The 23,626-nt window shown below is 39.6% G+C and overlaps 1 protein-coding gene across 1 annotated transcript; it reads left to right on the top strand.

Moving 5' to 3' along the window:
• The first annotated feature begins 18,368 nt into the window (after positions 1-18,368).
• Positions 18,369-21,734, top strand: CPHXL (cytoplasmic polyadenylated homeobox like). The gene is given in 5 exon segments (XM_029244796.1): positions 18,369-18,377; positions 20,853-20,887; positions 20,889-21,025; positions 21,104-21,225; positions 21,540-21,734. Coding segments are annotated over 5 exon segments (498 nt in total).
• Positions 21,735-23,626: the final 1,892 nt, after the last annotated feature.

Genomic DNA, 23,626 nt, shown 5'->3' on the forward strand with positions numbered 1-23,626 from the left:
AATCTGCAGTGAGGAAGTTATTGGAAAATAACTCATGTTACAATAAAAGTTGTTGAAGACACAAAATGGCTTGGATCAGAGGACTATTGGAAGCTAGGTTTCATATCTTCCACCACTTTTCTCTGAGCCCAGCAAGTTACTCAGTGTCCTGCGCCTCCTCTTACTATGAAAGGGAAGAGTAGTGCAGCCCATGACTCTTACCATTAACCCGTCATGCACACATAAGGAATCCAGAAGGAGTCAGAAGGTCTTTACTCAGATGTGAGTAGTTTATGTCAATCTATAAGAAACCCACAGTCAACTGGAGATGTCAGCTGGAGATTCAGAAGGGATTTCTCTCGTATTTAACTCACCCGCTCCCCACGTAACAGGAGTAGCTAATTTCTTTATCCTCCAGGTATCCTAGACCTCCATCCCCTACGGGTTGGCAGAGAAATCTTTCACCCCTTTACATTTTATCTCTCTCTCTCTCCCCTTTGGGTGGATTAATGACCTAAACATTGAAAACAATAAAGAAAATATGAGAGAAGAATTTTACAACCTTAGGGAATGGGGAAAGAGACTTCTTAGCAAGATAATAAAATTATACACTGTAGAGGGAAAGAAAAAATTTAACTGCTTCTCAATTTAACACTTCATTCCTTATTTAGAGTTTATAATAAAAAAGTTACTTGTTTTACTCTCTTATGTATCACTTACATCTGGTTCCTTGATAACCTCTGAAGTAGTGTTCAGCATTCCCTGCCAGATCCTAGAAAGATCTCGAAGGTTAAAAACGTAATGGAATTTGGCAGGGGTGGGAGCATTTGAATCTTAGTCATCTGCCATAGTCGGAGTGTCAAGGGAACCAATTTCGTCACTGAATCTCTCACTTCTTCTGAGAAGCCCCTTTGGGTACAGTAGTATCCTATCCCAATCACACCTGAAAGGGGAAAAAAGTCATAACATTTTGAGTGACAGTTCAAATCACCTAAATGAAAATGAAAAACATTATAATGTAGAGTACAAATATAATCAAACATTTTAATAGTTAACCACATATTAAAGAAATTTCTATTAAAAAATAAAATAAAACTTCATTCTTTTGAAAGGCACAATAAATAAAGTTGAAAGACCTGGAAGAAGGAATTCTTCAATATATATAATAGACAAATAAGTAAAAGACATGAATTGGAAATCCTTAAAAAGGAAACTTGAGTAGCCAAGGAACATGAAAAGGTGTTCAACCTTAATGGCAATTTGGGATGTGCAAAATAAAGCAAAAATGAGATACGTTTTTCCCCCATTAGATTGGCCTACTAGGTATGAAGACACACGATGATGAACTATAATAATTAAAAACATTTGGTATTCGACATGCGAATCAAATAAACCAATGGAAAATGATACTCCAGAGACAGATCTGATAATATACCCAAGCATTTATTTTATGATAAAGATAATGTGCAGGCAGAAAAATATTCTCTTCTTCCCTTCTAGGTTTTTGGCTGATCTAATAATTAAACTGATTTAAAACAGATTGTCACCGGTATCAGCCCCTGAGGGCTAAAGGATCCTTGCCTTGATTTATCTCTGTGTTTGTTTCAAAAGCACCTGGTATTTGAGAGAGATGTTTTGCAGCTGTGCTTAGAGATATGTAGTGGTCAGCCACCCTGAACTGGCTCTGACTTGACCACAGGAACATACCTGCATAGATGAGACCTGGAGGTGTCTGGAAAGTTACCTTTGCTTCATTACCATGCTAAGATCTCTGCCCCAAGTGGGAGATCTGTACTCTGCTAGGCACAATTCACGCATTGTGCAAAGAAGCATGGAAGACTGCGCATGCTCCAGCTGCCCCAGGCTGGCTCTGGAAATCTCTGCCCCTTTCCTAGAGCCTTGACGATATGCCTGCCTCCTACCCCTTAAAATTCCCTCCCTCCCTTCAGAGAGAAGGTGTTTTGAGAACATGAGGTCTCTCTTCTCCATTCCTTGATCAATGAATAAAGTTTCTCCTCTGCTATTCAGAAACTGGTTTTGTTTGATTGGCCTTTGTGACTCTGGGCAAAGAAAGAACCCACTGAGGGGTCACTGACCTGTTGGGGATTGGTAACAAGATTAACAGGATAAAAAAGCAAACAAAATTATACAAGTCCCCATACAGATTTGAAAACTCAAAGGGTAGTCAGGTCATTGAAACTCATGTAACATCCTGACATGAGGAAAGGGGCAGGGGTTTGGGGATACAATGGTGAGGAAGGCCATTCACAGGAAGGCAGAGGAGATGTTTGGAAAACCAAGGTTGCCCTGTTACACAAATAAGTTTCCTGGTAAAAAGATATCTCTGGTAATAGCTCTCTTTCTGGTACAGTCCGCCTTGCCAGTGTAAAGTTAGGCAGTTGAGGGAGAGGAAAAGAACTTTTCCTGAATCTTTGGAAATTTGATTGCCTTTTAGCAGAAAATAATCCTTGTGCCGAGGTGGCATATTTTGGGGTGACAAATTCTGCTCCCCTTCAGCAACATTTCAAATTAAGGAGGAACAAATAAACTATTGATTGGTTATCTATTTGGGAAAAAATATTTTAAACTCTACCCCCCCCCAATACAAATACACAAATAATGCAGTATCACAAGGTACAGAGATAATAGTACCCCTAGGCAAGTTCTGATGACATGGCTGTAGGGTAGAATGAGCATGTGCTGATATAGGAAACCCCCTCACACTTTCCCAGGATCATGGGGAAGAGAGGAGAGCAATATAAACAAATCTATGGAAATATGAATAGAGTATTGTGTATCCAGAGAATTAGGAGCAGTTTGTTGTCGCAAGAAGGAACAATGTGAAATTGAATGAAGGAAGGTGAGGCTGGAAGGGCAGGTAGGGTCTGATCATGAATGGCATTAGGTGTCCAACTGAGGAGTTTTGACTTGATCCCTTAGCCAAGGTGAGTCAGTGATGATTTTTTTTAAATCAGTGGAGCAGAAATGTCTGGTGTACATTGGAGGTAAAATTTGAAGCAGGGAAAGCAGAGAAGATGAAAGATTGATGGAGCAATACAAAGTGAATAGAGAAAAGTTTGCATCGCTCATTCGAATATTCCATAAACATTTGGTAGGCCCTGGAGATACACCTGTGGACAAGACAAGTGCAGTCCAGGCTTCAGGTTGGGCACAGTGTAGTTCTGATGACAGCAAATCAATAGGGATGTACTATGGGCAGCATAATTTAATGTTTTAGTACAGCCATTTTGACCTTATGAGATCATGCATTCAAGGGTTGCAAACAGAAATGTCCTCATGACATTCAATTAAATGAATGAAGGAGGTAGAAGTAACCTAGTAGGGTGTGGTGAAACACTGGGGGAACCAGGGCGTGTTTGTCCTCACTTAAAAAATCTTCAAATTCAAATAATGGCGATGGTTGACGATGGTGGTGGTGGTGGTTATAATGATTAGATTGTTTTTTCAGGATTTTGGCCTATAGGATACTGATTTTTTTTATGTGCTTGGGAAATGGTTAGTTTAGAGGTAGCGTAAAGTAAGAAATAAATGCTAGCTATTGTTCTTCTTTTGATTGTACAGTGAACCATCTATTGGTTCTTCTATAGGAGAAGAAGAAGCAAGCAAATGGCTAGAATTCAGTCAGAGAAAATCCAATTCATTCAATGGGCAATTTACATAAAATCATCTCAACAAGACCCAGTGTGCTCAGAGTCAATTTGCTGATCATCAGTTTGCCAAATTCACCATTTATGGAATGTGGCTTTAATACTTCAATAGGGCCATTAGATAGCTCTGTCAGACATGTTTATTTTTGGTCACAGATGAACTTTTCTGTTTATACTAATATTTTGTGAATCTTTTAACATGTCATTTCCTGTTTTGTTGACTTTTAGAATTTTTAAGGGATTTTAAAACCAATTTCTCAGATAGCACATTGTATTTGTTATTACGATTAGATATGGCTCTCACAAATCGAGGTGTGGACTTCCAGGGCTGGTTTGGGGGCTCCCATGGGGCCCTTTGGCCTGTTCTCAGCTGACCCCACTAGGCTTGTGGCCTTGTGATTAACCTTCCCAGACAGCCTCATGTCTGTGTGAATAATTTTACTCCTTTTTGTGCAATATTGCTGCACGTGGCATACAGTTTGACAGACATCAACTCACATCATGAATAACCAATATTTCAGAATAGGGTAAGGGGTGAGAGAAATTGAAATTGTCTGAAAATTTCCCATTGATCACATACATTGAGAAAGAAAAAAAGTATCGTCTAGAGGCAAACGCAACATCCTTGTAAAAATAAAAACAGAAAAACATGAATTTGCTTTTGGTTATTTTCTTTTAAAGTCACCTGGAGCTCTTCACAGCACTTTAAGCAGATGTATAGGCCAGGAGGGCACAGGGTATCTCAGTGCCTGGAAATGGCCTAGCCTGGTTGGAGCTAAGAGTTTGCAGGATACCACGGAGTCTCAGAGGCGAGGCTGAAACGGAAGTTGTGGCCAGGTCATGAAACTCCTTTTTAGGCATTCTAGAAAGTTCTGACATTTCCTTGCAAGTGATCATTGGGAGGTAAGTACTTTTAGAAGTTCAACCTGAATGTTGGTTTTCTGAGAGCAGAGACTGCATTTGTGCTGTTCACGGCTGTTACGCAGGACCTGGTATATGGCGGGCTCTTACTCTTATGAGGTGTTTTTTTAAAGTATAAAAGTCTCAGTGGATATCCTTTGAAGCCAAGGTTAATTTAGAGAATCTGAAGTAAGAGAGTTTAAGAATAAAAAAACAATGGCCAATAATGTTTGATGACTTAGTGGGGAAGATTAACCATAAGCTTGGGCATCTGAGGCACTGATTGGTTGGCTTTTGCCAGCAACCTCTGAATAATGGAGTGGGAAGGGAGGCAGGACTGACTGGAATTGAGAAAACAATGTAAAGTGAGGAAGTGAAGGTGTCTGGTAAAAATGGTTTTTGGAAGCAGCTTCATGGAGGAGGCCACCGAGTGTGAATTCAAGCTTCTGAGAGAAAAAATAAAACCAAGAAAAAGGTTGATCTGAACTTTGAATTATTGGGGGAAAAAAAGCCAGAGAAATCAGGTTAGGTCCATCTTATTTTGGTTTGCTCTGCTCTCTTGGTCTCCAAACTTCTTCAACACTTCCAGCCCCCAGAATGTTCTCTTCAACTACCTCAAAGCACCTGGTACCGCCCAAATGGACTGGTTGGGCTATCAGTGCCTCTGACTCCAAACAGACGGTATAGGACCCAACTATAGTCATAACTCACTAATGTGACCGCCCAGGATTTCATCTGCCCATCAAGTCTGTTCCTCGTGCTTTTTCTTTATTTTGGTTGGTGAGTCATGATCTATTTTGGAATCAAATCAGAAACACGGGCTCTCCCTCCACCTGCATCTCAGCTATTAACTTGCTTATTTAAAAAAACCTTACTTTTATCTGCTTTATGGTCCTCTAGGAATTTTCCTTTTCTGAGAATCGATGGGTGTAAATGCTATATATCTATACAGGGCCGCTATAAGATTTAAGTAAGGTTACGTGTGAAAGATTTATTCTTTGGGCTTGCCACATAAATTTGTAGTGATTTATTTAAATAGAAAGGGGGACATGTGAATCCTTCTGAAGTCAGATGAATTAATCTGAAACAGCTGTCAAGCATATGTTGTTTTTCCATACCTAGGGTATAAAATAACCTCCCACACATTTGGGAAGAAAACCCCAAAGGCCTGAAGTTTCCTCACCTGTAAAATGGAGGTTTTGGTTATCTCAAAGCGTTGTTTTAAGAATAAGATGAATTAGCAAATAATGTAGTGTCCATAATCCTTATTCATTATTAGTTTCTGGCCTCTCCGATCTGAGTATTCCTTAGTCAATGATATAATGATATGAAGCAATATGGATCATCTGTGAGCCTGACAAAGCTTCTGTTCTCACATGGCCTGTCGCTTATAACATAGCCTATAACATAATAGGATGATGGTGACAAGTGTGAGGTCAGAGGTCACACTGCCTTGGTCAGAGGCTCACTTTGGTCTAAACCTCTTTGCCCCCAGTGTTCTCAAGTCTAACTGGGGATAAAATAATACATAGTTTATAAGGGTATTATGGGGATTAAATAAGAAAATTAGATTCAGCTGGTCCTCAATGAATGGAAGCTGGGTTTTAAAAAGGTGGATTAGGCGGGGTTTTGAAAAGGTGGTTCCACTAAAGTGATTGAGAGGCGTGTCTGAGGCGGAGCCATGTCTGGGGCTGCATCTAAGGTTTATATACGCTGCGCACCTCAGGGGCGTATTGGTGCTGCTCCAGAGCTCATCACTTTTTCACTCCAAAAGACCCCGGACTAGAGATTCAATATGGATTCCAATGGTGAGTTTCTTTGGTGGGAGGCGGCCTACCTGGTGTACTAGTGTTTTGCAGGGGTCTGAGCGTTCATCTTTAAAAAAACATAGATTTATAGGCTGGGGACAGCTCATGTCACTGATGTAATTGTCTGTGGTTTCTGTACAGTGGAATTTGGCAGTAGGACTTTCTGAGAGGCTCGGGGATTTAAAGATGAACTCTTTGTTACATTAAAAGGGATTTCTTGTCAACTATAGCTCAAAACTGAAAAAAAGGAAAAAGTAGAACCAACCTAAATATTCAACAACGTGGAGCTGGTTTAAAAAAGATTTCTGTATTTTAGATATATATATATGGAAGTATTTTTGAGTGAAATGATATGTCTGGGATTCACTTCAGAATAATGGGGGCGGGCGGTTGTTGAGGAGATGAGTGGAATGGGTGGGTGGATGAAGTGAAATTGGCCAGGTGTTGCTATATATCAGAGTTGAGTGATGCGGTCATCAGGTTAATTATTTTCATCAGCTCAGCAAAGTAGAAAAAGACCCAGGCCTCCCTAACTTGGTCTGAAATAATCCCAAAGCAGTCGACAAAGACTAAAGATTGCTTAATGGGAAAAATTACCCTGGAATTTCCAAATCAAAACTTCTTCATGAAGAGCTCCTCTTCACTTTGTGCAAGCAGCGATCCGGATTTGGAGTCTCTCAGTCTGCAGTGAGGGGACTGCCCAGTGAGAACAGCTCACAACCTGTAATAATACTCAGACACTTCAACTTGCTGGAGTGTGAAGGTTAGATTAGTTACTGTATGGGGACAAAAATCCAGACAGTGGTCAAGGAATGTCTCAAACACAAATGATGGTAATTTCCTCCCCATTCCCCATAAATGTTTCCTCATTGAAGACTAGGAAATGAGGATAGTATGGAGTGATAATCTGCACGAACTGGAGGTTAACCCTCCGGTTTGTGCAGAGATATGGCAGAGAATGTTGTTAATCTCATCTGGGTTGAGCCCAATCCCACAATCAACAGGAAGGGTCAGAAGACAATTAGGGAAAGAAGCCCCGGTTTTGTAAAAATCCATCTCTTTGGGACAAACCTTTTCTGGCTTTTTGTGACCATAAACATGTCATTTCACCCCTTGGAGACAGTGCCGGAAATTATTTGTTCTGAGTGTCATAATTCCTATGTAGGGTGGTAGTTATCATTTACCTCCTTTACCTTGGGACGTAACAGAAGTTGGAAGACAGTAAGTGCCTTGCCCAAGGTCATGAGCGGAAAGAGACGGAGGCTGGAGGTCAAATCTAACCTGCAGACCAGACGGGCAGTGCTCTGCTCCGCACCTCAGCTGAGGAAGGAGGCCGGTTCCCCCTTGGCTCCATATAATATATCTTTAGTTCACATGTTCTTTCCTTAAGTTTCTTGAAAATCCTGTGCTAACATTGCCTTAATTTGCATGTTTTTTATAAATCCAATATTCTATATAAGTACCCTTTTAAATTATTTTTTTTTTCCTGGAAGCACTGAGGAATTTTTATCTTTACAGTCTAATAGTTTTTTTAGGATATGTCTTGGTGTTAATCATCCTGAGTTAATTTTCCTCAGTACACTTGACTCATTCAGTAGATTCAGGTCTTCTATTTCTGGAATATTTTCTTGGATTACTTTATTATGATAAAACACATTAACAAAATTTACCAGCAAAACCGTTAAGTGTTCAGTTCAGTGGCATTAAGTATGTTCACAGTGTTGTGTTACCGTCATCACCATCCATCTACAGAACTCTTCTTGAAAAACTGAAACTTTGCACTCATTAAACAATGACACCCCATTGTCCTCTTCCCTCAGCTCCTGGCAACCAACATTCTACCTTAGGTTTCTATCAATTTGATCACTCTAGATACCCCATGTAAGTTGAATCATACAGTATTTTCTTTTTGTGACCGGCTGATTTCACTTAGCCTAATGTCCTCAAGGTTCGTCCGTGTTGTAGCATGTGTCAGATTTTTTCTTTTTCAGGCTGAATAATATTTCATTTTATGTATATACCACATTTTGTTTGTCCATTCATCTGTTTATGGACACTGGGGTTGCTCGGATCAATTGGCTCTTGTGAATAATGCTGCTGTGAACATGGGTGTACAAATTTCTGTTCAAGTACCTGCTTTCACTTCTTCTGTGCATATGCCCCAAAGTGGAATTGCAAGATCATATCGTAATTTTATTTTTAATTTCTGAGAAACTGCCATACTGTTTTTATTAGTGGTTACACCGTTTTAGAGTCCCAATGACGGTGCACACGGGTTCCAATTTATCCATATCCTTGCCAACACTACAGTTATTTTTTTTTTTTTTTGATCGTAGCCATCCTGAAGGGTGCAAGGTGGTATCTCATGATGGTTTTGATTTGCATTTTCCTAATAATTAGTAATATTAAACATCTTTTCATGTACTTAATAGCTATTAGTATATTTTTTTTGAGAAATATTTATTCAAGGCATTTGCCCATTTAAAAAATCAGGTTATTTGTTTTAATGTTGTTGAGTTGCAGGAGCTTCATGTATTCTGACTATTAACCCCTTATCAGATATGGAGGTACTTTCTCCCATTCCTTAGGTTGCCTTTTCAATCTGTGGATTGTGTCTTTTGATGCACAGTTTTAAATTTTGATGTAGTCCAACTTATTTTTTCTCTTGTTGCCTGTGATTTTGGTGCCTAAGAAATCATTGCCAAATCCGATGACATGAAGATTTTGCCCTGTTTTTCTTCTAGAAATTTTATAGTTTTAGTTCTTACATTTACCTCTTTGATCCATTTTTGAGTTGATTTTGTATATGATGTTAGTGTCTGACTTCATTCGTTTGCATGTGGATATCCAGTTTTCCCAGCACCATTTACTGAAAAGACTAATCTTTCTCCATTGAATGGTCTTGGCACCCTTGTCAAAAATTATTTGAACATACATGTGAGGGTTTATTTCTGGGCTATCTGTTCTGTTCCATTGGTCTATATGTCTGTTTTTTTTGTTTTTTTGTTTTAATATTTATTTATTTATTTTGGCTGTTTTGGGTCTTCGTTTCTGTGCGAGGGCTTTCTCCAGTTGTGGCGAGCGGGGGCCACTCTTCATCGCGGTATGCGGGCCTCTCACTGTCGCGGCCTCTCCTGTTGCGGAGCACAAGCTCCAGATGCGCAGTCTCAGTAGTTGTGGCTCACGGGCCTAGTTGCTCCGCGGCATGTGGGATCTTCCCAGACTAGGGCTCGAACCCGTGTCCCCTGCATTGGCAGGCAGATTCTCAACCACTGTGCCACCAGGGGAGCCCCTATATGTCTGTTTTTATGCCAGCACCACACTGTTGTGATCACTGTAGCTTTGTAGTAAGTTTTGAAATCAGAAAGTGTGAGATCTCCAAGTTCTTATTTTTCAAGCTTGTTTTGGCTACTCAGGGGCCCTTGAGATTCCAAATGAATTTTTCTTTATCTGTAAAAAAAAAAAAAAAAAAAATCCCATTGGGATTTTAGTAGGGATTGCATCGACTCTGTAGATCACTTTGGGTATCATGGACCTCCTACCAGTATTAGTCTTCCAATCCACAAACACGTATATCTTTCTATTTGTGTCTTCTTTAATTTCCTTCAGCAATGTTTTGTAATTTTCAGTGTATACCTCCTTGGTTAGATGTATTCATAATTTATTCTTTTGATGCTGCTGTAAATGAGATTTTTAAAAAAATTTGCTTTTGGGTTGTTCATTCTTAGTGTATAAAAATGCAAGTTATTTTTGTGCATTGATTTTTGTATCCTGCAATTTTGCTGAATTTGTTAATTAGTTTTAACACTGTGTGTGATCTTTAGGTTTTTCTACATATGGGATCATGTCATCTGTGAACAGAGATAATTTTACTTCTTCCTTTCTGATGTGGATGCCTTTTAAATTTGTTTTTCTAACCTAATTGCTCTGGCTAGAACTTGCAGTACTATGTTGAATAGAAGTGAAAGCAGGCATCCTTGCCATGTTCCTGATCTTAGAGGAAAAGCTTTCAGTCTTTCACCCTTGAGTATTATGTTTGTTGTGGGTTTTTCACATATTGCTTTTATGTGGAGGTAGTTTCCTTCTATTCATAGTTTATTGAGTGTTTTTAGGATGAATGGGTGTTGAAATTTGTCAGATGCTTTTTCTGCATTAGTTTAGATGATAATGGTTTTTTTCGTTCTGTTAATGTGGTATATTACATTGATTTGGGGAGGGTGTATATTAAACCGTCCTTATAAATCCCACTTGGTCATGGTGTAAAACTGTTTAATGTGCTGTTGAATTTGGTCCATTAGTATTTTAAGGATTTTGCATCAATATTCATTAGGGATATTGTTCTGTAGTTTTCTTCCAGTGTTTTTTTTTGCGGGGGGCGGGCAGTCTGGTTTTGGTTTCAGGGTAATGCTGGCCTCTAAAATGAGTTTGGAAGTGTTCACTCCTCTTCGGTCTTTTTGGGAAGAGCTTGAAATGGATTGGCATTAATTTTTTAAATGTTTGGTAGAATTCACCAGTGAAGCCATCTGGAGATGGCTTTTCCTTTGTTGGGAGATTTTTGATGATTGATTACTTATTCAATCTCGTTACTTGTTATTGGTCTGTTCAGATTTTCTTCATGATTCGGTCTTGGTAGGTTATATGTTTCCAGAAATTTATCCATTCTTCTAGGTTATCCAATTTGTTGGTGTACAATTATTCATAGCATTCACTTGTTATCACTTTCATTTCTATGACATTAGTTGTATTGCTCTCATTTCTGATTTTTATTTGAATCTTTTTTTATCTAGTCAAGGACTTGTCAATTTTATTCCTTCAAAAAACAACTACAGGGCTTCCCTGGTGGCGCAGTGGTTGAGAGTCTGTCTGCCGATGCAGGGGACACGGGTTCGTGCCCCGGTCCGGGAAGATCCCATGTGACGCGGAGCCGCTGGGCCCGTGAGCCACGGCCGCTGAGCCTGCACCGTCTGGAGCCTGGGCTCCGCAACGGGAGAGGCCACAACAGTGAGAGGCCCACGTACCGCAAAACAAACAAACACACAAACAAACAAACAAACAAACAACTACAGTTAACCCTTGAACAACATGAGTTTGAACTGTGTGGGTCCACTTATCTGCGGATTTTTTTCCAGTAAATATACAGTTGGCCCTCCATATTCATGGGTTTGGCATCATGCTGTACTACATCATTTTGTATAAAGTACTTGAGCTTCTTCGAATTTTGACATTTGTGTGGGTTCCTGGAACCAATCCCCTGTGGATACTGAGGGATGACTGTATTAGTTTTGTTGACCTTTTCAATTAAAAAAAAATTCTCTATTTTGTTTATCTCTGTCTGCTTTGTTATATCCTTTCATCGTCTAAGTCTGGGTTTAGTTCTTTTTCTAGTCTCTTGAGGTATAAAGTTAGATTGTTGATTTAAGGTTTTAAAATATTTACAGCTATAAACATTCACAGCTATAAAACTTCCTTTAGCACTGTTTTCACTGCATCCCATAATTTTTGGTGTTACGTTTTTCATTTTCATTTGTCTCAAGGTATTTTCTAATTTCCCTTGCAACTTCTTTGACCCATTGGTCGTTTAAGAGTGTGTTGATTGATTTCCACAGATTTATGGATCTTCCAATTTTCCTTCTGCTATTGATTTTTTAATAGAAGGGAATTTATTATTATTTTTAAAAGTTTATGACTTTTTGAATTTTTTATAAAATGTTTAAAGGTTATACTCCATTTAGAGTTATTACAAAATATTGGCTATATTCCCTGTTTGTACTACACATCCTTCTAGCCTATCTTACACCCAGTAGTTTATTTTTTTGTGGTACGTGGGCCTCTCCCTGTTGTGGCCTCTCCCGTTGCGGAGCACAGGCTCCGGACGCGCAGGCCCAGCGGCCATGGCTCACGGGCCTAGCCACTCTGCGGCATGTGGGATCACTCCCGGACCGGGGCACGAACCCGCGTCCCCTGCATCGGCAGGCGGACTCTCAACCACTGCATCACCAGGGAAGCCCCACCCAGTAGTTTAAAAAAAAATTTTTATCGGGGTATAATTGATAAACAATGTTGTGTTAGTTTCAGGTGTACAGTAAAGTGAATCTGTTATACAAATATCCACTCTTTTATTATTATTATTTTTTTTTGCGGTACGCGGGCCTCTCACTGCCGTGGTCTCTCCCGTCGCGGAGCACAGGCTCCAGACGCGCAGGCCCAGCGGCCATGGCCCACGGGCCCAGCTGCTCCGCGGCACGCAGGATCCTCCCGGACCGGGGCACGAACCCAAGCCCCCTGCATCGGCAGGCGGACTCCCAACCACTGCGCCACCAGGGAAGCCCCTATTTATTTTTTTTACTTTTTAAAATATCGTTATTGAAGTATAATTGCTTTACAGTGTTGTGTTTCTGCTGTACAACAGAGTGTATCAGCTATATTTATACATATATCCCCGTATCCCCTCCCTCTTGAGCCTCCCTCCCACCCTCCCTATCCTACCCCTCTAGGTCATCACAAAACATCAAGCTGATCTCCCTGTGCTATGCAGCTGCTTCCCACTAGCCATCCATTTTACATTTGGTAGTGTATATATGTCAGTGCTACTCTCTCACTTCGTCCCAGCTTCCCCTTCCCCCTCTGTGTCCTCAAGTCCTTTCTCTACGTCTGCGTCTTTATTCCTGCCCTGCCACTAGGTTCATCAGTACCATTTTTTTAGATTCCACATATGTGCATTAGCATATGGTATTTGTTTTTCTCTTTCTGACTTACTTCACTCTGTATGACAGACTCTAGGTCTATCCACCTCATAACAAATAACTCAATTTCATTCCTTTTTATGGCTGAGTAATATTCCATTGTATGTATGTGCCACATCTTCTTTATCCATTCGTCTTTTTAGATTCTTTGATTTCTTGTTTCATTCCATTGTGATTGGAAAATATACTTTGTATAATTTCAGGGTTCTTGAATTTGTTAAACCTTGTTTTGTGGCCTAACATGTGATGTGTTCGTGTGTAGCTGAGAAGAATGTGTACTCTATTAGGTGGCATGTTTTGTATATGACTGTTATGTTCAATTAGTCTGTAGTGTTGTTCAAGTCCAGTATTTCCTTATTGATCTTCTGGGTTTTTTAAATTTATTATTGAAAGTGGGGCACTGAAGTCTACTATTATGTTGTTGCCTATTTCTCCCTTCAAGTCTGTCAATATTTGCTTCATATATTTGGGAACTCTGAAGTTTGGTGCATAAATATTTTAAATTGTTATATCTCCTTGGTGAATTGACCCTTTTATCATTATATAATGTCCTTCTTTGTCTCTAACAGGTTTTGACTTAAAATATATATTATTTGATTAGTATAGCTACCCTTGTTCTCTTTTGGTTACCATTTACATGGAATATCTTTTTCCATCTTTTCACTTTGAGCCAATGTGTGTCCTTAGATCTAAAATACATCTCTTGTAGACAGCATATAGTTGAATCCTGTTTTTTGTTATTGTTTTTATCATTCATATATAAACTCACTACAGAACTTTCCTACTGTTTTCAAATGCCCTTTATTTGATTGCTGTGAAGGGTATGCTACATTTTGAATTTGATTGTGTATAATAAAATTACTTCCAAAATGGTTCTAACAGCTGATACTGACCCTGACGCTAGTGTCCTGTTTCCTTTCATCTTTGTCATTCTTCCCCCATATCACCCCCACACATTTAAATTGTTAATTATCAGATGGGTGTGAGCTGGTTTACTTCAATTACAATTGAGGCTGAGCATCTTTCCATCAGTCTTTTCCCTTTATAATGTATGACTTTTTGTTAGACTAAAATCTTTTCCTACCTTGAAGATCATAAATCTCATTTTATTTATTTATTTATTTTTTTGCATTACGTGGGCCTCTCACTGTTGTGGCCTCTCCCACTGCGGAGCACAGGCTCTGGACACACAGGCTCAGTGGCCATGGCTCACGGGCCCAGCCGCTCCGCAGCATGTGGGATCTTCCCGGACCGGGACATGAACCCGTGTCCCCTGCATCGGCAGGCGGACTCTCAACCACTGCGCCACCAGGGAAGCCCATAAATCTCATTTTTTTCATCATAATTTTAAAGATAGACCTTTATCCCATTGTTAGTTTTATTATGAATAGGTATGAGGTAGGGCTGTACTTTAAAAATATCTTTTACGAATGGTTAACCATCTTTTTCTAGATATTACCAGTATTCCCCAATGCTTTTCTCTTTCCATTTATACATTTTTCATGATCTCCAATTAAAGTGGTCATTGTGAAATAAAAGGAACAAAATGAAGAGAAGAATAAGAACATACATTTACTAATGATGAATTGTGCATCCCAATCAGACATTTGAAGACAATCCTCACCCTAGTTTTACCATTTGGAAATAACTGGCAGAACTACAGTGCAAAGTGTATGAAATTGGTGTAAGTGAAATAGTGAAAGCTATGCATTCATATGTGTTTTTTGTTGATATGCAACTATTTTTAAAATTTTTTATACAATTTAAATTTACTTTCCATTTACAGTTATTGCAAAATATTGGCTATCTTCCCTGTGTTGCACAGTACATCCTTGAGCCTATTTTACACTGAATAGCTTGTACCTCCCACTCCTCTACTCCTGTATTGCTCCTCCTCCCCCACACTGACAACCACAAGTTCTCTATATCTACGAGTCTGATTCTTTGTTATATACATTAGTTTGCTGTATTTTTTAGATTCCACATATAATTAATATCATAGAGTATTTGTCTTTCTCTGACTTCTTTCACTTAGGATAATGCCCTCCAAGTCCATCTATGTTGCTGCAAGTGGCAAAATTTTGTTCTTAGCTGAGTAGTATTCCATTGTGTGTGTGTGTGTGTGTGTGTGTATACACACACCACATTTTTATCCATCCATCTGTTGATGGACACTTAGGTTGCTTCCATATCTTGGCAGTCGTACATAATGCTCCTAGGAACATCGGGAGGCATGTATCTTTTGGAATTAATGTTTTTGGGTTTTTAGATATGTACCCAGGAGTGGAATTGCTAGATCATATGGTAGATCTAGTTTTAGTTTTTTGAGAAACCCCCGTATTGTTTTCCACATTGACTGCACCAATTTACATTCCCACCAGCAGTGTACAAGTGTTCCCTTTTCTCCACATCCTCACCAACATTTGTTATTTGTGTTGTTTTTGCTGATAGCCGTTCTGATAGGTGTGAGGTGATATCTCATTGTGTCTTTGATTAGCATTTCCCTGATGATTAGTGATGTTGAGCATCTTTTCATATGTCTTTTGGCCATCTGCATTTCTTTGGAAAAATGTCTTTTGTTCTGCCCATTTTTTAATTGAGTTGTTTGCTTTTTTTTTTGATGTTGAGTTGTATGAGCTGTTTGTAAATGTGGTATATTAATCCCTTATCAGTCATATCATTTGCAGATATATTCTCCCATTCAGTAAGTTATCGTTTCAATCTGTTTTGTTGATGGTTTCCTTTGTTGTGCAAAAGCTTTTAAGTTTAATTAGGTCTTATTTGTTTATTTTTGCTTTTATTTCCTTTACTTTAGGAGACAGATCCAAAAAAACATTGCTGCAATTTATGTCAAAGAGTGTTCTGTCTATGTTTTCCTCTGGGAGTATCTGGTCCTACATTTAGGCTTTAATCCATTTTGAGTTTATTTTTGTATATGGTGTTAGAGAATGTTCTAATTTCATTCTTTTACATGTAGCTGTTTAGTTTTCCCAGCACTGCTTATTGAAGAGGCTGCTTTTTCTCCATTGTAGGTTTTTGCCTCCTTTGTTATAGATTAATTGACCATAAGTGCATGAGTTTATTTCTGGACTCTCTGTCCTGTTCCATTGATCTATGTGTCTGTTTTGGTACCAATGCCATACTGTTCAGATTACTGTAGCTTTGTAGTATAGTCTGAAGTCAGGGAACCTGATTCCTCTAGCTCTGTTTTTCTTTCTCAAGATCATTGTGACTATTTGGTGTCTTTTGTGTTCCTATACATATTTAAAAATTATTCTAGGGACTTCCCCGGTGGTCCAGTGGTTAAGACTCCACGCTTCCAATACAGGGGGTTGCAGGTTCAATCCCTGGTTGGGGAACTAAGATCCCATGTGCTGCACAACATGGCCAAAAAGTAAAAATAAATAAAATAAGAATAATAAAATAATTTAGAAAAAAGAAATAGTTTTAAAAAATTATTCTGGTTTTGTGAAAAAAGCCATTGGTATTTTGATAGGAATTGTATTGAATCTGTAGATTGCCATGGGTAGTATGGTCATTTCAACAAAATTGATTCTTTCTATCATAGAATACAGTATATCTTTCCATCTGTTTGTGTGGTCTTCAATTTCTTTCATCAGCGTCTTAATAGTTTTAGGAGTACAAGTTTTTGCCTCCTTAGGTAGTTTTATTCCTAGGTATTATTTTTTGATATGGTGTTAAATGGGATTGTTTCCTTAATTTCTCTTTCTGATATTTCATTGTCATTGTATAGATATGCAGCAGATTTCTGTATACTAATTTTGGATCCTGCAACTTTACTGAATTCATTGATGAGCTCTAGTAGTTTGCTGGTAGCATCTTTAGGATTTTCTATGTGTAGTATTATGTCATCTGCAAACTTCTTCCTTTCCCATTTGGATTCCTTTTATTTCCTTTACTTCTCTGATAACTGTGGCTAGGACTTCCAAAACTGTATTGAGTAAAAGTGGCGAGAGTGGGTTCCTTGTCTTGTTCCTGATATTAGAGGAAATGCTTTCAGCTTTTCACCATTGAGTATGATGTTAGCTGTGTGTTTGTCACATATGATCTTTATTATGTTGAGGTATGTTCCCTCTATTCCTGCTTTCTGGAGAGTTTTTATCATAAATGGATGTTCAATTTTATCAAAAGCTTTTTTTGCATCTATTGAGATGATCATATGGTTTTTATTCTTCAATATGATATACCATATTAACAAATTGATTGATTTGTGGATATTGAAAAATCCTTGCATCCCTGGGATAAATCCCACTTGATCATGGTGTATGATCCTTTTAAAGTATTGTTGGATTTGGTTTGCTAGTATTTTGTTGAGGCTTTTTGCATCTATGTTCATCAATGATATTGGCCTGTAATATTCTATTTTTGTGATATCTTTGTCTGGTTTTGGTATCAGGGTGGGTGAAGGTGGCCTCATAGAATAAGTTCAGAAGTGTTCCTTCCTCTGTAATCTTTTGGAATAGTTTTGGAGGATAGATGTTAACTCTTCTCTAAATGTTTGGTAGAATTCACCTGTGAAGTCATCTGGTCCTGGACTTTTGTTTGTTAGGAGTTTTAAAGCTACTGATTCAATTTCATTACTAGTAATTGGTCTGTTCATATTTTCTATTTCTTCCTGGTTCAGTCTTGAGAGATTGTACCTTTCTAAGAATTTGTCTTATGAATTTGTACCTTTCTAAGAATTTGTCTATTCTAGGTTGTCCATTTTATTGGTATAGTTATTTGTAGTAGTCTCTTACAATCCTTTGTATTTCTCTGGTGTCAGTCATAACTTCTTTTTCATTTCTAGTTTTATTGATTTCGGTTCTCTCCATTTTTTTCTTTTTCTTTCTTTTTTATTTATTTCTTATTTATTTTTGGTTGCATTGGGTCTTTGTCACTGTGCACGGGCCTTCTCCAGTTGCGGCGAGCGGGGACCCTCCCCGTTGCGGTGCACAAGCCTCTCACTGCGATGGCCTTTCTTGTTGCGGAGCACGGGCTCTAGGTGTGTGGGCTTCAGTAGTTGTGGCACACGGCCTCAGTAGTTGTGGCTTGTGGTCTCAGTAATTGTGGCTTGTGGGCTCTAGAGCGCAGGCTCAGTAGTTGTGGTGCACGGGCCTAACTGCTCTGCACCATGTGGGATCCTCCCGGACCAGGGCTCGAACCCGTGTGCCCTGCACTGGCAGGCAGATTCCCAGCCACTGCACCACCAGGGAAGCCCCCTCCCGTTTTTTCTTGTTGCATCTGGATATGTCTTGCTTATAGACGGTATGGAAAATGTAAAGAATTATAGAAGTTTAATAACATTTTATCATGCAGAACAAAGTGTTGATATGTGATCACTTTCCTTGTTCATCTCAATGTGGGTAGAATATGTTATGTATGAGTTTTATGGGAGAATAGACTATTATGAGGCAAGTCTGGAAGCAGAAATCAGTTAAGAATCTATTGTAACTATCTGGGATAGGGACAATCATGGTTTGGACTAGGGTGCTGGCTGTAGAAGTATAGAGAACTGGGAAGATTTTCATTATTTTGAAGGTGGAGATGATAGTTTGCTGGGAGATCTCTGCATTCTCTCACTGCATATCCAACAAAGAGGGCTCCAAAATTTTGGCTTAAGCAAACCAAAGATTGGAGTCGCTTTTAGGATAGGGTAGCCTGGGAATGGAGTCATTTTTAACCAGAGGCATTAGGAGTTTCACTTTGAACATACTAAGCTTAGTATGCCAATTACTTAGTATGCCAGAGGAGATAGAAAGTGAACAGTTGGATACACAAGTCTGAAGTGCTGGAGAAGGGACTAGGTTTGATAGTGTCCCACCATTTGGCACAATACCTCACAGCTTTAGCATGTATGTGCTTCATGACTCTTTGTTTGGAGAACTCTGATACAATTGTTTTTGGAAATGATTGGCAATAGCTGCATGAAATTTCATTAGAGTTGTACTTTTTTTTATTATATACATAATTAAGAATTTCCATATTCTATAATGGTTTGTAGATCATTGAATTGGTTGCTTGACAATAGGAATAAATTATCTTAGAGGAAATAAGAAAGGGCATGAAAGAGGAGCTTTGGAGGATAAAAGTACAGGCAAATACTATGTATGTAATGATGTAATCATATTATAAAAGTTTCACGAACTGGAAACATTTCAAGGAAAATAAGCTTTGGTATTATGTTTTTCATTTTCATTTGTCTCAAGGTATTTTCTACAATTTATACAAATAAGTAGAAAATCTGAATAAGGTAATGTACTTAAACACTGTTAATACTACACATTTTCAGATTTATGATCATTTGGGTTTTGCAAGGTCAAACTGCTTTTTTAATCGTTTCTTAATCCTCCATACTTATTAGAGAGAGAGGCTTATAACAGGAAGTTCACAGATACAGCTGTCCAAATACGTTCAATTGAATTGAGTTCCATGTGTTTAGAGAAAGTGCCCAGGATGTGTTCAGGAAGCAAGCACAACTGCGGGGAGGATCATGGGAGTCTGTTAGATCAGAGAAAGTGAGCACGTGTTTTTCATTGGGTCCTCATGAGACCAACCTTCTAATTGGCTCTGTAACACTTGATAAATTGACTCTTGCAACTCAACTTTTTGTAAAATTATCTACGTTGTGGAGTTGTGAAGAGAAAATGAGAGCGTGTTTGGAGGTGTCTAGTTCACTGTTCCCAGAGTTTTGCCTTAAACAGTCATCATGAGTGTATCAGACATCTTTCTAGCTTCAGTGCTACTCACGGCCTAAAGCAGTTCTGAACTTGGAGATGGTGGGAGGGGGTGCAGTTCCAGGAGTGAGCAAGTTACAAAAGGCCCCTTGATACTATGGCCTGTGCTGCATGACTCTTAACTGCCTTATAGCAACCATGGCTTATTGGGATGGATTGTCCAAAAGAGAATTTTATCATTTCCACCTCCCACAAAGTCCTAGTGATTATGGTTGGCCTGTATAATCATCCTCATTTTAGGGAGGATTAAGAAAAAATGGAGACTAGAGATGTTAAATGAAATACTTAGGGTCACATATAAAATAAACAGCCAAATTATGACTCAGTCTCTTGCTTGTTTATATGTAGCCTTTGAAAACAATGTATTTAAGAACATAATTTAGAATATATTCAGTCATGAATTCGTTCTGGGGAAGCAGCCCGAGTAAAATTAAAAAATTGGGGCTTCCCTGGTGGCGCAGTGGTTGACAGTCCGCCTTCCAACGCAGGGGACACGGGTTCATGCCCCGGTCCAGGAAGATCCCACATGCCGCGGAGCGGCTGGGCCCGTAAGCCATGGCTGATGGGCCTGCGCGTCCGGAGCCTGTGCTTCGCAACGGGAGAGGCCACAACAGGGAGAGGCCCACGTACTGCAAAAAAAAAAAAAAAAAAAATTTAAAAATTGTGGGGAATTTTTGCTGGGTTTAGAGAACAGCTGGGAGTCAGTTTTGTCTAAACGCAGAGGATTGCAAACAGATTGAAGGGAGATTTTTGAAAGGCCTAGGTTTGCAAGTACAGAAGGACCACTCCATATGGTGGAGGGGGTGGGATTTCGGAACTGTGTACAGCATGACTTCCATAATCACATGCGCAGCCGCAGGAAAGATCGCCGTTATTTTTTGTCTTACGCAAGGTCAGGAGGATAGTCAGTGATAATGCTGAGCCTAGGCTTAACTACAAAATCCTCTCCTACATTATGGAAATACATTGTGGAATATAACCAGATAAGTAACTTTGATAAAACACTATTCTCTTCAGAACTGGTTCCAGAACAAAAATGCCCAACTACCACCTAGAGAGACGCAGAACGTTTGCTGCTAGGAGAGCATGTGAGTTCCTTGTCCAAGGTCATTCACTTTTAAGCCTCCAGGTAGAATCTCCCAGCTACATCACTGAACAGACCTTCTCTTCCACCCAGGAGGCTCTGCTGGGTAGAGCTGACTATCCTTCTCTGGAGACACAGGGAGTTCCCAGTCAACAGGATGGCTCATGTGACACTCTGGTCCCAGGTATTAAAAAGGAACCAAGCTATGCTTTGGAGTACCAAGGTGACGTGGGGAGTAAACTTGGTCCTGCCTATCCATTTGCCAGCTACAAATCGGCACTCCTTCTTCATCCTCCTACATCTTCTGTGCAGTGTTTTGAGAGGGACAGGCCTGAGAGAGGGGAAAGCCAGCATACAAGGCCCTTCATCCTGCATCACCTTTGTACTGTGCAGGGAGAGGCAGCAGCAACAGAAGCAGAAGGTCCATTGTCATTACTCACTATTTCAAGGACAGCAGCAAAATGATTTGCTTATGTTCTCTTCGGCTGCCTCAACAGCCTCAGAATCACCAAGGGAAACGGTAGTCCCAGGACAGCGTCCAGTGCACCCGAATCGTGGGGGTTTAGGGCAGCAGGTGCCCGCGCTTCAGTCACGACAGCTTGGGGGGTGGGTGTTCCCAGACTAATAGAGAGCCTCTCTGTTCTCAGCTTCAGCGTGTACCTCGGCAAGTGATGGTCAGGTCTCTGCCAGTGCCTCTTGGGCACGATATACAGCAAGAAGCTGCAGAGCAACCCAGCTCCCACATGCAGCAGCTTTGGAATGAAGGGTCTACAAAGGTCAACTGCTGGGACCAAGAATGTGGCTCTAGGAAATGATGCTAAGCTTCTGAAATAATAGCCATAGGTCATCCCATAGTCATCCACACAGCAGCTGAAGGCAAAGCCCTCTCCAGGGCCCGCCAATACTGTCTTTGGGAAAGCTCCAAGAGCTGTTGATCCTTTCTGGTAGGGTAGCCGTGCCCAGCAGTGTTATAGCCCCTAACCAACAGCTTATAGCGATGTGTAGAAAGCTGGGCTGGAGTATGGAACACAAAACCAACAAACACAATAGCAGCAAGACAACCATCCAACAGAAGTTGCTGAACCCAAAGCAATTACAAGCAACATGAAGGGCACAACTGCAGTAGCCTTTGGATGAGAGGCCTACAAGGCTGCCGTTGCAAAGCTCTCTACTCCGTGGAGCCAGGACAGCAGCTGTATGTCTTCCTGCAGCCAGTTTCACCGAAGCCCTGACTCTGAAGGACCAACAACGTCAGTTGGTCTCCATACATCTGGAAGCAGCCCCTTCACTGAGGCCTCTTGAGCTTTCTCCAGTTAAGGCAGGAACTTCCAATGGAGATGCAGGCCCAGCCGTTGCACTCTAAAGAGCTCCAGGAGGATGTTGGATCAGCTGTGCAGCCCACAGCATCCCTTTAGCTGAGAGCTGGCGCATGGGACTCAAGTGTTGTGACCAAGTCACCTGTGGATGTGGAGCAACAAGATGTCACAAGATCTGAGAGTACCCAGTGGAGCATCTGAATGCCACATTGGTAACCTGAGTTTTTGAGGAAAAGCCTGGCGTCTGTGAACCTCTATCTTTAAAATGGTTTTCACAATTTTGAGCTTTAAGATACAGAATCGTGTTCAGTGAAACATCAAGTTGCCTAAATCGTTTTATAGTGTGATGATTATGAAAATAAGGGATAAAATAGTAAATAATACTGATTATTCTTGGATACAAATACATGTATACACACACAGCAAAAATTTTAAAAACGTAGACTGAGTTTATATTCAGTAGACAGTTGCATTTGGGCAAGTAGGAAAAGCAAAGGTATAAAATATACCTTTTAAGTTATGAAACAGCTTATATAAACGTGAATAAATCTAGCATCTGAATGATGGCATTTTAATTTTATTTTTTATGTTGGTCTAATTAGTATATTTTTAAAAATTTTTATTGAAGTATAGTTGATTTACAATGTTGTGTTAATTTCTGCTGTACAGCAAAGCGGCTCAGTTATAGATCTCTATATATTCTTTTTCATATTCTTTTCCATTATAGTTTATCACAGGCTATTGCATATATTTCAGTATCCCTATTGAATATAGGACCTTGTTGTTTATCCATCTGATGTATACTACTTTGCATCTGCTAATCCCAAACTCACAATCCTCCCCCCCAACCCACCTTGGCAACCACAAGTCTGTCTCTATGTCTGTGAGTCTGTTTCTGTTTCATAGATATGTTCATTTGTGTCATATTTTAGATTCTACATGTAAGTGATATCATATGGTTTTTGTCTTTCTCTTTCTGACTTACTTTGCTTAGTATGATAATCTCTAGGTCCATCTATGTTGCTGCAAATGGCATTATTTCATTCTTTTTTATGGCTGAGTGATATTCCATTGTGTGTATATATATATATATATATATATATATATATATACACCACATCTTCTTTATCCATTCATCTGTTGATGGACATTTAGGTTGTTTCCATGTCTTGACTATTCTAAATAGTGCTGCTATGAACATAGGGGTGCATGTATCTTTTCAAAATATAGTTTCGTCTGGGTATATGCCCAGGAGTGGGATTGCTGGATCATATGGCAACTCTATTTTTAGTTTTTTGAGGAACCTCCATACTGTTTTCCATAATGGCTGTACCAATTTACATTCCCACTAGCAATGCACAAGGGTTTTCTTTTCTCCACATCCTTGCCAG

The sequence above is a fragment of the Monodon monoceros genome, unplaced genomic scaffold (assembly GCF_005190385.1).
Source record: "Monodon monoceros isolate NGI ecotype Baffin Bay Population unplaced genomic scaffold, NGI_Narwhal_1 Super_Scaffold_4, whole genome shotgun sequence".
NCBI classification, from domain to species: domain Eukaryota; kingdom Metazoa; phylum Chordata; class Mammalia; order Artiodactyla; family Monodontidae; genus Monodon; species Monodon monoceros.